We start from the raw sequence: 13,991 nt of genomic DNA, 5'->3' as shown, positions 1-13,991 counted from the left end.
ACTTATGAAGAATTCCCAACAAATTCAATAGATCTTGTCCCAAATAATATACTACTGAAAACTGACTTACAACCTCTTCTAGATGTAATCTATGAGTAAACTCATATTTTCTTCAAAGTGAACAAACCCGCAGTAATATCTATCACAGTCACCAATGACCTCTTAGAACATCTACTTGAGCTCAGATGAATGAGAAGTTTAATGATGGTATTTCTGAATTCAATTAGGACTTTTTTTCTTGGTGGTGCTAAGATTTAACAGTAGTATTCAACAAATTGTTTCCAAAAGTGAGGAGAAATCTTAGCTTTGAACTCAGTTGAAATGTGAATCAAGTTACTTATAGAAGCTGAATGTGAACAAGGTTGTAATAAACAACGAAACTATATTCCAACAGATGTCTGCTGAGACCAAAATAAAAATGGATTATGTTGATTATAAGATTTAACAATTATGCATATTACATTAAATTCATATTAATGTTAGACATACTTCTGCTGTTGCTCTATTTTTCAAAAAGCTCTGAATCATTTGAAAAGATGAAAATATGTGCATATGTCAGTTTTTATGGTGGGTTTTATGAGTTTTCTAGAACAGTCACACAATTTTATTCTTTCACATCCTCAGTAAGATATATTTCATTTCATTCTCAGACAACTCACAGAGGAGAAATAGATATAGATATATATTTACTTCAGATGTAAAACTCGTACCTCACTTGTAAGTTATGCAAGGAAAATAAGCTTCATTAAACAGAACTACAAGTTTTCTGCGAAGAGTGAATTGCAGTTTGGGAGTACTTTCCCTTGAAATCATTAAACCTACACAGATAAAGTAACTTTATCTCCTTGAAAAACTCCACTTATTACCCTATAATGATGAAGAAAAAAGTGGGTTTTTTTTAAAAAAATGTTTCCTAATGACCCAGAGAACAACGCATTTCCTCTGTATTTGCTGTGTTGTAGGCATCTATTTTCTATAGCAGACACAAAAGCAAATTTTTTAAAAAAATTAGTTAAATGTAATTTTAAGGAAATTTCCTATATACATGACTTTCAGAAGTCTTAGAGCAGCTAAATGAGACAACTTTCATTGTTTTTAATGTCTTCTTTGTTCCTCAGAAATATTCACTATGAAAAATATTCCACTTATCAGTTCTATTCAGCAGAACTAGTTTTCTTCCATGACAATAGAGAAAAAAGTATTCTTGTCACCGATTTTACTGGAAGAAGGGCTGAAGGGCAAGTAAGTGATAATGGGCAACAATCATGGCACCCATATGGTGCCAAATAATGTGTACCTGCACATCTATCTATCATTCATAAAACAGCAATTGATGAGTAGTATGGCACTGTACCAGAATGAAGTACTCCTACTGTGGACCTGTGTTGTGATTAATAATGATTAATTAAACAGTTGCCTGGCCATGGTGTCTGTTTTGCAGCCAGCAATCATGATGTAATTATATTCCATATAGAAAGAGGACAAGCGTATAAGGAGTTTGCACTTAAAGCTGACTGCAAAACAAGAGACCTCCAAAATTTCCAGAAAGTTGCTCAAGCAAGAGTATAAATTTTGTTATCAAAGTGAAGTGTGCAATTAGAAATAAGATATAAGAGCTAATAAATGGGGTAAACCCCCATAATATTGTTATTTTTACTACTTCCAATACATGGAAATAGCTATCAAAGTGCAGTAAATCAAAATATGTAGCTAAAGATGAGAAAGGAATATCATAAGTATTAGGGCTAAACCCAATAAGTTTTATTAGTGCATCAGAGACAGAAATGTCCTATTTAGTCTTTGTGTGGAGAATTGGTCGGGTTGAAGTACCTGTGTCAGGTAAGCATGTGAAGTGCTTTTAATCTTCCAGTGGAAATGTATGTAAAGTAACTTCTCATAGGAAGCAAACTTTATAAATTAGACTCATACAAGACATGTCCTCAAACCAAACCTACAGGACACCAAAACTGGAAATCAGTCATCAAGAAAGACAAAGACATACATAACTGGAGTGCTGAAGAAAAAGCAATCAGTCTGTTTTGTTTTCTAAGGAAAAAAAAAAAAAAGTTACTTGATTTCTATACCTGTATTTCTTCCATGGGAGACAGTGATAAAGGACCACTTTGCAAGAATAGAGAGGTATTGTAGGGACTGTGCCTCAGAGATGAATCCACACACACTCCAAATAAAGTACCTTTTGTCAGGTTAAGAACTTAGTGCAGCAAACTGACACAAGAAACAATGATTTTCTCTTTCCAATATATTCAAATAAATAGAGGATACCATTCCATACGGGACTATATATTGACTTTGTGAAGGTAATTCTGTTAATAGGCTCAATGAAATTCAGTGATTTGTGACATAAGATTAGAGAAAAATTCTAAGTTCCAACTACAAGTCTGGAAATTTTCTGAGCCTCTATGAAGTACTGGAATTTGGAGTATCTTGTCTGCAAGTTTGGGTACACATGCAGTAACTCACAGCCTGATTTTAGCTGGCTGAAGAATAGCTAGAGTTTTACCCATGGTTCTTTTGCTGTGTTTGCGTTTGTTCTGTCTCAAATTGGACACCCTGAGATACTGAGGGAAACATGATTTTTTAGTGTAACTTCATATAGTTACACTAAGTGGAAGTTAGTAAATGATGGCAGAAATTAGTAGAAGCTTTGAATTTGCACCTATGTTATGAAGTACTTTTCCCCATCTAAACTGCCACAAGATCTGTTTTTGTCTAAGCTTAGACTTGAAAGAAATTCAAATAAATACAAAATACTTTTTTTAAAAATATTAGCTTGTAACAGTTACATTTTGTGTTATGATGTCCTCCAAGCTTCTTTTGGAATACCTGAAGCAGTCTAGTTTTCAGTTCACAATCAAATATTTTGTAACTACAGGGTTGTTTGGTTTTTGTTTTTTTCCTTTTTTCTTTTCTTCCTTCTTAAGTGCCTGCCATATTTAAACAAATGTATGTCTGTACCAAAAAGCCCAATGGGTGCACAACAATTGATAGGTGTTTGGGCTAAAAAGAAAATTAAATGAGCGCAAATGCTATCTAATCCGTCTCTTGCCTCAGCGTGAATGTAAATGACAGTTTCCACATAGAACCGTGTGGAACAGCAAGCCACAGCGAAAAGCCCTTCAACTCCCATGAGCAGGCATGCAATGCTGTGAGTCAGAAGCAGCAGTGCCATTAATATATACTTCTTACACAAGCAGTTTTTTAACTTAAAGAATATTGCAACAGAAAAGGTAACCAAAGCTTTGGTCACCTTAACATATCCAAGATAGAATGATACTGAAATCCCCCATCTAGACGTACGTTATCACTTGCTGATCTCCTGAACTGCGGTGTCATTGCAGGAAAATCAGGTTGTGTTGGAATTTGCTAAATCCATCCAGGTTTTGAAGTTGTTCTATTTTGCCCATAAAGTGGAAGTGTTCAGGAGTAAAGCACAGAGTGCTAAAGAAGCTCTAGAGAGAGTAATTCAAGTGATTTACTTGATCTCAATAAAATCTTGGCCTCCCTTGTGGATGAAAAAGACAAATTCCATGTAGCAAACCATTTATTAGGGATTCCCTACAGAAAGTGAAGTATATCAAGCATTGTATGAACCTTAATTGTCGTTATATTTTATTGCTACTTAGATTATTAAGTGTTTAAACTACCAGATAACAGAATCTATATTCTTGATAGTGGAAAAGTGCTAACAGTAATTTCACTAAATATTTCAGCCCTGTTCCAACAATCTCTTGGAGGAAAGTTAATGGTCATAATCCAAGTAAAGCCCGCCTGAGAAAATCCCAAGCTGTTCTTGAAATACCTAATGTGCAGCTAGAGGACGCAGGAATGTATGAATGTAAGGCTGAAAACTCTCGGGGAAGAAACGTCTTCAGAGGACAACTACAAGTGTACAGTAAGTGTAACTGCACACAGTATTATCCAGCAATGATTTGTGCACTCTTAAAGCTTTAAACTACATATGAAGGATGCTAAGGTCCCTTAGAAACAAAAAATCTTTCTTCTGAAATAAAATCAGTATTAAATTATGTATTTTTATTTCTTAGTAATGCATTAAAGTCTGAAACATAAAGTCGATTCCCTCAAAGAACTGTCTTAACTACAATTTTAAGTTTGCTGTTTATGGGATTTTGGCTTTCTTTTTTAAGACTATCACTATAATTTTTAGTCTATTTTTTTCATCCTGATATAATATATAACAATGACATGCAACCTAAACATGATATATCTGTCAGAAAACTATATTAGAGATATCTTTGGGTTTTTTATCACAGCTTTAATAATGTTTCACCCTTGCCACACCTGTGTGCTGAGTTTTGTCAAATTTATTGTACAGGAATCAAAAATGGAGAAATGTTTCAGTTTTGGTAGAAAATTTTCAATCTAGGCATACACAATTTCTGAAGGTTCTGTTTTTCAGAAAGTGCTGAACATTTTCTAAGACTGGTCTTTCTGAAAGTTTTCTGAGTGAGCACACAAAAAATATTGACTCATGCATCACATTGAAAAGAAAAAACACAACCTGAAATCAAAAATATTTAGTAAAAGTCATGACTTTTATATATTATTACTGCATCCTAAAGGATAGAAACAAAAGCCTATAGGACATTCCCTGAATACTGATAAGTCAAAGTTTTCTTTATACTGAATATATGATTGAGCCCCACCTACTTCTTACCAATTAAAGCTACATCACTTGCTATCATTCCATGAATCCTACAACCTTAAATACTTAGCAGGAGAGGTCTACTGCCAGAGGTCATGTGATGAATCTCAGACTGAATTGTTTTCTGTCTTCAAATTTCACAGTCAGTGGAATTCCAACTGCTGCAGTTTAGACAGGTCCTCAGGCTAATAGATACCTTTAAGAAGGAGTCTCTCCTGTTAATCAATTTTATTTTTCTTTTGATTTCAGCCCATGGCTCCTAGTGCTTTCTCTCCATTACTAACTATGCACAGTTCTCTGTCTTTGTTACACCCTTTCATCAAATAACCATAGACTGGCATCATATATTTAGTTTATTTTCCACATATGTCAACATTTCCAGGTTCATAATCAATTTTCCTGTCTCCTCCAGCTTCCAATGTCTTTATCTTAGCTCCCTTGTTTTTAGTGAGTATCCGTATATCTCTGGATGATGCTTGTCTCCTTGCTTTTCATTCACATCCATTTAGAGCGAAGGGCAGGTTTTGGTCTTCAATTTTTTATTTTATATTTTTTATATGCTGAAAAAATATTTGATGGCAAAGATGGTGGCTTGCACCTTTTTTTTTTGTACATGCCATCCATACTGCCCTTGAAGCAAATGTTTTATAAGGCTTTTACTGAAAAACAGCAGTCAAAGCCCAGGAACTACTTGATGTCTCCTGTTGTGCCAATACCCCAGCGATATTTCTCTGGTATTACAAATTCTTACTGTCAATTACTTCCATGGAAGTATAGCAGCTCATGGTAGGGACCTGGGGGCCAGGGGCATTTAGCAGCATGCTGGTCTTTTTCAACAACATTTCTTAAACTGTCTGAAATTAAACAGATTTTATTGAAGCAGACCACAAAAAAAAGAAATTATTTGAGTTATAAGGTGTATCACAGCACATGCACTTACTAGCTGTTTTCTAGAACTGTGAAACTACTAGATGCCAATGCAAAGGTGTTACAATTCTCTATGCCTTCCTTTTTCAGAGTTAAAGGAATATTAAAGGCTCTTCAAGAGGGAAACTAAGCTGTTGGAGAACGAAATTATTTTCTCAAGGGCACCCTGCAGACCTGTGGCAGAAAATCACAGCAAACATGATGTGCTACATGACACTGCTTCTCCATTAGCCTGTATACATTTTAGTTTTGAGCAGAAATAAAGATGGCACTCAAATCTAGGAATCCATATAAAATATTTTCTACATCAATTTTATTCTACTTTTTCCCAATTGAAATATGAATTTTTAGTTCTCCACCATTGTCAAAATTATGTTTTTTACAGTTATTGCTTTTATGGATACAGCACAATTTGTGCTAATTAGCATGTTTTGCAATTATATTAGAAAAACATCTTTAATACTATAGAAAGGGAGTCCACTTCAGATTATCTCATTTCTCTGATATGCATTATTATACTTTAATTCTACTATTAGTATACTTTAGGCTATCTTACAGGTAGTCAAAACCATATCTCAGTCAGTTTCACCTACCTGCATTAGTGGGGAGCAAGGTCAGAGAACTAACAGAGGGCTTCTGGATGGAGAAGACTGGCAGCAATCTCCAGTACAGCACACCAAGAAACACAGTTACCAGCTCCCTGAGAGTACCTTTTCTTGGCCTTGAGATTAAGTACTCCCCAGGGAGCCTCTGCCAGCCTTTAGTGCTCCTGAAGACAGCATTAGTGTCTCACTGGCCTACAAACCTGGACAAAACTTTCCAGGAGCGTAAGAAGGTTTGGGTCAGAAGGTTTTTAGCAGCACAAAGTTTAGCGAAATGTAACTTTTCAAAATTCTCAGCTTCCTTTGCTGACAGCTGATGTGGCAAAATTTGGGGGCATTACTTGAAACAGCATTTCCTGCTGTACCTCTTACTCATAACAACAGTCAACATGAATTATTTACCTTTAAACTCATTGTCTTTTCACTGACATCTTGTTCCTCCAGGAGGCAACGATTATTTTGGCTCACAAATTCAGATGTAGGCCATCATTTGTTACCAGGGGCTTCTTGTAAAATTTCAAAGCAGGCTGTAGGACCAGCTGTGTCATACTGCAGTCTCACATTTTGCATGTCTCTGTGGGAACTCGCTGTCTGTCTGTTTGAATCTTCTTCATTTTGACAGTTGCATCTGATCTGGGTCACCACAGAGTATTTTGGAGAAAGCCCAGGACACCCAGCCTGCCTGTCTGGTCACATTTAATTCCATCCTAGTGATTTTTCATTTCTTACCTGATGCTGCAATCCAGACATACCATGACTGACTGATGCAGCTGACACTTCGGATGTTGTTCAGAAAGTGGTATTTTGGATGCTGACAATTTTAGATTGTTGTGGTCTCAGCACTTAGTGGAAATTCAGCTGTGGAACTGACAAAGCATTAAAAACACAGTTTTGATAATGTAAGACATCCTCATATGCACTGCAACCTATTTTAGAAGGTGTGATTTTTCCCACAAGTGATCTGTTTATTCTGTAAATTTCCATGAAATTTTATTCAAGCTCAAGTTGATTAATAGAAGAGACTACAAAATCTAAAATTTGGGTAGACAAATTGGCCATTAACCTTTTGTATTTACCATTCCTTCACAAACCCTGGCTAGCAGCATTTTCCCAATGGTAAATACTGGTTTGTGCAATTCCTGCTCTTCTCTCACTCTAAAAAACTTTTTGGGTTTTCTTCTGCACTACCTACTTACTACTTACTAGTACAAGTTCAGCAGATGGTGGTGGTATGAAGCAGACCACAAAAACACAGTTTTGGTTGTTTTTCTTTTGGCTGGATCAGTTGCCTGATCCTCCTGACAACACCCCATGAGCAGCACTGCTGCCACAGCAGGAGGGGATATTTGCCTTAACACCAGAGTGGAACAAGCAGCTGAGGATGGGAATATTCTGTAATGCAATGTAATGGACCATCCTGATTTTAAAAACAGTTTTCATTGCTTCCTTATAAAAACTGTATGGAAGAACATCCACTAGTGCCACTACATGTTAGCTGCATGCAGTAAAACTGGGTAGAGAGGAACAGATTTTTGTGGTCAGAATTGCACCTTCAATTTAAATTTGCTATCTTATCTTTCTCACAGTGATAGCTATCAATTCTTCTCCTACTATATACTTCCCAATTATCCTTGTGTCCAGAAAATTATTTTTTTTTCACCAAAACTCTATACTGATTCCCATTTTAGGACACCATCTGAAGTCACTTGTCTATGCAAAATTTTGTTCTTAATATTCTCAGTCAAAAAGTTTCTTTATTATTTTAGAAAGCAGGCTGCTTTCTGCATCAGAATTTTGCACAGAGGATATAAAAACTGGCCTGTAAGCTTGCAGATTTATTGCCAATTTGTGTTTGTAAAACATTTTGACATCCTTGAATAAACAGGTGCAGAAATGCAGCATAAAATAAATCAGGGATTGGATGGTGATTTTAAAATCTCAGCAGTGTTGTATAAAGCTATAGCACAATATCCATAAAGACTACTGAATAATAAAACACATCCTTCTATTCTTACATTCACCCCAAACCTCTTCACTGAACAGATAAAAACCAGACAAACTCCCATTTTCCCCCAAGATGAATGATGCATTTCTAAAAAGAAAAATGAACCTATTACTTTTGAAATCTGTTCAAAGGCCTCTCACAATTTATAGTTTCTAATTAAAACTAAGCGCAGCTATGGAATGAAGTTTTCTTTGCCTGTATGTATAACAGGATGATGTTAACATTTTTGTTTAAAAAGAAAAAAAAAAAAGACTATATTGAATCAGAGGTTGTACACCCAGTTAAATATTTCACTTTTTAAATTATTGACAGAATTTAAGAACAAGTGTTATGGTATTATGGAGAGTGACCCTTGCTAAGGGAACTCTCTGTGCCAAAGTAAGGAGTGCATAGAGAGGAAAGGAAGCTAAAAAGTGATCAAAGTATTTCTCTCAATCATGCCTTTAGCGATTTTCCTGCTACATCTACCTACTACTTTGCTACCTTGTTCCCAAAGGAGTGGTATTCTAATTGCCTTCACTGACGGCAAGTTCAACAGCTTGAAAATTATGAATCCAAAGGTCATTTAGACTATGAGGAAAAAATGTAGGGTAGAAACACCCCAACTAGTGAAAAAAAAAGTTGTTAATACCAAATGATTGGGGTTACAGAGGAAAACCTGTGCCATGATTGTGCTGCCAACACAGTGCACAAACAACAACAACAACAACAACAACAAAAAACCACAGTCACAAAGGGTAGGGAACAGCAGTTTTGTACTGAGGAGAACAGCTCTGCAGCCATGCTCGGGGAGACGGTTTTATTTCACTGTATTTATTTCACCTGTAAACAGGTGCACACTCTAATGCTGAATGCTCTGGTTCATGATGAGATCAATTTCAACACAGAAAAATGAAACTAGATGTGCTTTGGGTCATATAGTAGATTTTTTAGAAAAGCAGATAAAAAAGAATGAAACATAAACTGGGACAGTTTAGAGCCTCTCTGCATGATTTTATAGCACCACTGGCTAACTTTTATGAATTTTTAGGTACACATTTAACTGTCCCATCTTCCAAAATCATGTTAGCATACTCACTTTCAAAGAAACATTTCTTCTCAGCGTGCTTTCTTCGTGCATATTGAAACACTCAAAAAGAAAAGAACAGCATCAACTATACAATGCAATCAAACGATATTTTTAGGACAATTAGCAGACAAGTGAGCAGGGACTCCTGCAAACTGCTTCTGAGGGGTTCATGGGACCCTTTGATATAACTTAAGAATCAAGTGATTCAGTGCGGCGGAGCGTACATGGGGATGTCAGTCATTGCCTCGACAGCAATAAGAAGAATAAGGGAGCAGATTGGTTTGATCTTGGGTTTGAGAGTGAGGTTGGGTCAATCTTGTTTCTGTTTTCCTTTACTAAAAGGGAAATTAGTGATTCTTTTTCTGATATGTTTCCAGCTGCTGAGAACTGTCTGGTCAGGAACTGTATAGCAGACTATTCTCTGCTTAGGAACGGTAGACACCTCATTCACTTTTTTTATCATCCATGCATGAGATGTAAGGTAGAAGCTGTTAGTCACCTGTCATGCCTTTTCATATCTTCTTACATCTTTGATTGGTGACCTGTCAAACACCAGCTAGATTCAGAGATTTATTTTTAAACTAATTTCCCCATGTTTAAGTACATTATCAATTATCTGATGTTTGAAGCAGAGACTTTGTTGTGACAGATCTGGACTTCTATTCATACCAAGCAGAAGAATTGTACAGTCCTTTAGCAATGAAAGCCTTTTAGCTACTTATTCTCTACTATTTGAAAAAAAACTCACAAAAATTTTTAATATCATTAAGGTAATTAATTTAATCTACTATTCTCTTTGCTACACAAATTGACATGGTTATGGTATGAAAACCCAGAAGCTGGCTTTTAAGCGTACGTTTTTATTTCTGCATATGAATGCTCAGTTCCTCACTGAGTCATGCAAAGTTTTCCAAATTGTAAGATCTATATACAGCTATCTGATAGACTGCTGCATTAAAGATCTGCTTCTCTGGAAAAAAAAAAATCCTTGCTTTTTAACAGATTATTACATGAAACTTAGATTTTAATGATAACATATATACCTAACAACCCTGCCTTTAAAAAATGACTGGTTTAACATTGATTTACCATGTAATTCCTGATGAATGCTGGAAATCTCATGGGTTCTGTGCTTAGAAACATTAAAAGCTTTTTCTGTCTTGAAATACGAATTAAACTCAAGACATTTTAACAAAAATATGTGCAAATACCTTACAAAATGTCCAGTCATTCATAGTTGAATAGATCATGATTCCTTAGCAAACTGAGAAAACAACATGAAACAGAGTCTATAATGATTGACCTCTTTACCAAAAATTAAATAGCTTAGGTCTTAAGAAGTTACTAAATATTCTGTTGTGACTACCAAGCAAATGTTCTTAAGTACAGTAGTAAAACATGCATTAATATATAGTACTGTAAATGAGTCCATTGGACTTTATTAAATCAGGCAGATTTCTATTCCTGTTCATGATATTATTCACTGCCTGGTGTCATTACAGCATTTCCTTTAAAGTTATGGAGTTTTGTTAATTTTATTAATTTCTCTTTTGGTTTTGATTGATTTAAAATGTGTTTCTGAAAGTAAGCTAAGCTTTGTAAAGGCCATAATTTAAGCCCTGTGATTGATTACATCTTTGCATATCAGCTAGAGACTTACCAGTTTATATGCTTTGTATATAGCTTTTATATGCTTTTTCTTACAGCCTACCCACATTGGGTGGAGAAACTTAATGATACTCAATTAGACAGCGGAGACCAGCTCCGATGGGAATGTAAAGCCACTGGAAAGCCAAGGCCCACATATCGTTGGCTGAAAAATGGAGTTCCTCTCTGGCCTCAGGTACGTTAGATGAGGAGTCACCAGCATGTTGCATGTTTCTCCTTTCATTCAGATGAAGTTGGTTAAAGAAACTACTGAAAAGTACAGAAATTACTGGTTTTTTATGTTAGTTTCTTAAGTGTTAGTATACAGATAGGTTTTCTATGCATGTCTCCTCTGAACCATCTCAAGCAATGTAAAATTCCTTTAATCAGCAATTCTCCAAAATATTTGGGAGGCAGAACCTTTTGAGCTGTGTCTGCAACAACATCTGCCATTGTACTATAATGTACATCTAAACAACCTCCATTAAGTTTTGGTGTTTGCTGGTTGTGGGGTTTTTTTTCCTTTAGATAGTGGTATTATGCTGTTTGTATCTATTTTTTTTCTGTATAAAAAGATAGTAACAACTCAGAGAACAGCTGTATTTGCTGAATCAGATTCCTTCATATTTCCCCCAATGTTATGCTATTTACCACATTTTGCTTGTACCTAATCATACTCTTCAAACACTAGCAGGATAATGTAAGAGGTACAATGATTATTATATTTTCATCAGTTTTCAACTCCATTAATTATCTGCAAGTAACAGAACTCACCATCAAGACCATAAAAATGCTCCATGCAAGACTGCTAGAAAGTAACACCTTTAAATACAGTCACATATTTAAATACAGTTATATATTTTAAAAATAGACCTAAATGAAATTCTCTTTTTCTTTAGAAGACCACTCATGGCCTGGCCTGCCTTTTATTTCACTTTGTTCTGTTTCTCTCACTGAATCATCAATTCGTCAGCTCACATCATGTGGGTTTTGTCTAGCACCTTTCCATTTTTATAGTCTCAAATTATTTAAAGTAAAGAAAAGTTTTGTAAATTTATTTCATACATTTTTGCAGATTAAAATAAAGCTGTTCAATCCTGGGAGAAAATGTCTTCATTTGTAAATGAATTCACAGAATAGATTTATGAATATAAAAGATGTAATGTCTTTCTTTTCAGTGAATGTGGCTTCTATCTGTGAACATCAACCAATTATGCAAACAATGAGAAAGGAAACATAAATATAGTTTACTTTTGAAGCTGTGAGGCATTGAAAATAAGGTTATACGCTTTTACTTTATCCATTTCTGCCTTTTTAGATGGAGCTATTAGTCCTGAAATTGAAGCAATTTAAATATCTGTACTTTTTGTTTTTCTGATTTTCCAAACCATTAGTTGCACCAGGCTCTGAAATTTCAAATTAAAAATCAGTTTAAACTGGGGCCTTACAAGTTTTTTCGGTTTCCTCTGTACTCCCAAACACTTTATTCTCTATCTGCTTTTGTTAAACCTACAACTGTAATACTGAAACCTAGAGAAGTTTTATAGTAGAGTAAATTATTCATTATATAGCTCCATGAAGTACACATTTTCAGAAACGGCTATTAATGCCCCTTCTCTGCCAGCTTTGGTAATTATTTTCTACTAGTGGACCTTTCAAATAAGAAATTTGCACAAATAATGAAGGAAAGCTGACTCTCTCACTCTTGTTCATGCAAGCAATCTTTCTCATCTACTTTTATGAGTATAGTACCATGACTGAAACCAAACCTTTGCTAGAGATCTGAAGATCTTCAGATATGTTACATCCACAACAGACTTTTCGCCTCATTGAAGTTTCCAGGGTGAACTGCTTTTAAAAATCATGTAAGGGTAATAGCAGACAAACAAGCAAACAGACAAAAGCAAGCCTTGGAGGTAGTGAACTTGCACTGAAAAATATTTACCTTTACATATCTTTTGAGTTTTTTCTGCATTGCCCCACCTGTTTTATTCTTGTCATTCTTTATATAACAAGAAAAAAAAAAGTAAGCCCAAGGAAATTTGTTGCTCAGATTTCTTTTAACCTAAAGATGTCTTTTGTCCCTTTGCCTAACAGCATAGCGAATTTCCAATGCCTGTTTACTTTTATAGATTGTTTTCAATTATTATTCCATTACAGAGCAGGATTGAGATGGTTAATGGCGTTCTGATGATCCACAGTGTGAACCTTTCAGATGCTGGAATGTATCAGTGCTTAGCAGAAAATAAGTATGGCACCATTTATGTCAGCGCTGAGCTGAAAATTTTAGGTAAGTATTATTGAAAAAAAGCAGACACTTCATTTTTTTCCCATTTGGTAATTACATGTGTTCTTGGTCTGTTATAAGGAACAGCATCTGCCAGTCCAAACTTAGCAGAGCAGGTAAAAGTTCATTCCTTTTTATTTTTGTTATTCATGTGTGAGTCTGTCCTTTGCTGCTGAGAGAGCACAGGTCCTTCTGTTCATTGAAAATTTTATTTCATAAATTACTGACTCAGTTACATTTTGTGACTACTTCTCATATAAGGTTATTTCAGTTCAAATAAATGGAAAAGTATTTTTTTACTCCCTCAAAAATAAGTGCAGGAGAATAAACTTAGAGAAATTAAATATATTTTTGTCTCTGTTAAAATAAAATTATTATTTCTACCAAGACCATTATTCAATGTTAATTAAGCATGATCTTATTTTTAAAGGTGTAAAAATTCCTTGTGAAGTCACCAGAACTGATTGAATACTGAAAATTACATACTTGTAATTGGTCCATACTATGGTATGGTCCATACTAAAGCAAATACACTACATAGTTTTACCTGGAAATACAATAATATGTTCATTATTCTGAAGCTGAAGTGGGCAGTTAATGAAGACTTGAATCATGTCTTTCCAACACTTCTTTTCCTTAAAGCAAAACATGGTAACACACAATGGGACAATAGTGATAAGAGGACTTCCACAGAGTTCAGTGAGATCCTTATTAGAGCATGGTATAGCTGCAAGACAGGTGTCTTTCAAAATAATTCAATGGCCGTATCA

At 35.1% G+C, this 13,991-nt stretch overlaps 1 protein-coding gene across 4 annotated transcripts in view; it reads left to right on the top strand.

The window, feature by feature from the left end:
- Positions 1–13,991, top strand: part of CNTN5 (contactin 5) — a 678,106-nt gene that overhangs the window by 529,981 nt on the left and 134,134 nt on the right. For all 4 annotated transcript variants that reach the window (XM_055802997.1, XM_055802998.1, XM_055802996.1 and 1 more), the window contains 3 exons: positions 3,732–3,913; positions 10,994–11,130; positions 13,095–13,224. In XM_055802997.1, coding sequence (XP_055658972.1) covers positions 3,732–3,913; positions 10,994–11,130; positions 13,095–13,224 — 449 coding nt within the window. The remainder of the gene's footprint in view (positions 1–3,731; positions 3,914–10,993; positions 11,131–13,094; positions 13,225–13,991) is intronic.

The sequence above is a fragment of the Falco peregrinus genome, chromosome 4, assembly GCF_023634155.1.
Source record: "Falco peregrinus isolate bFalPer1 chromosome 4, bFalPer1.pri, whole genome shotgun sequence".
In the NCBI taxonomy this organism is placed as follows: Eukaryota; Metazoa; Chordata; class Aves; order Falconiformes; family Falconidae; genus Falco; species Falco peregrinus.
Note: the sequence above shows the minus strand (reverse complement) of the source record. Positions and strands in the feature narration are given on the sequence as shown.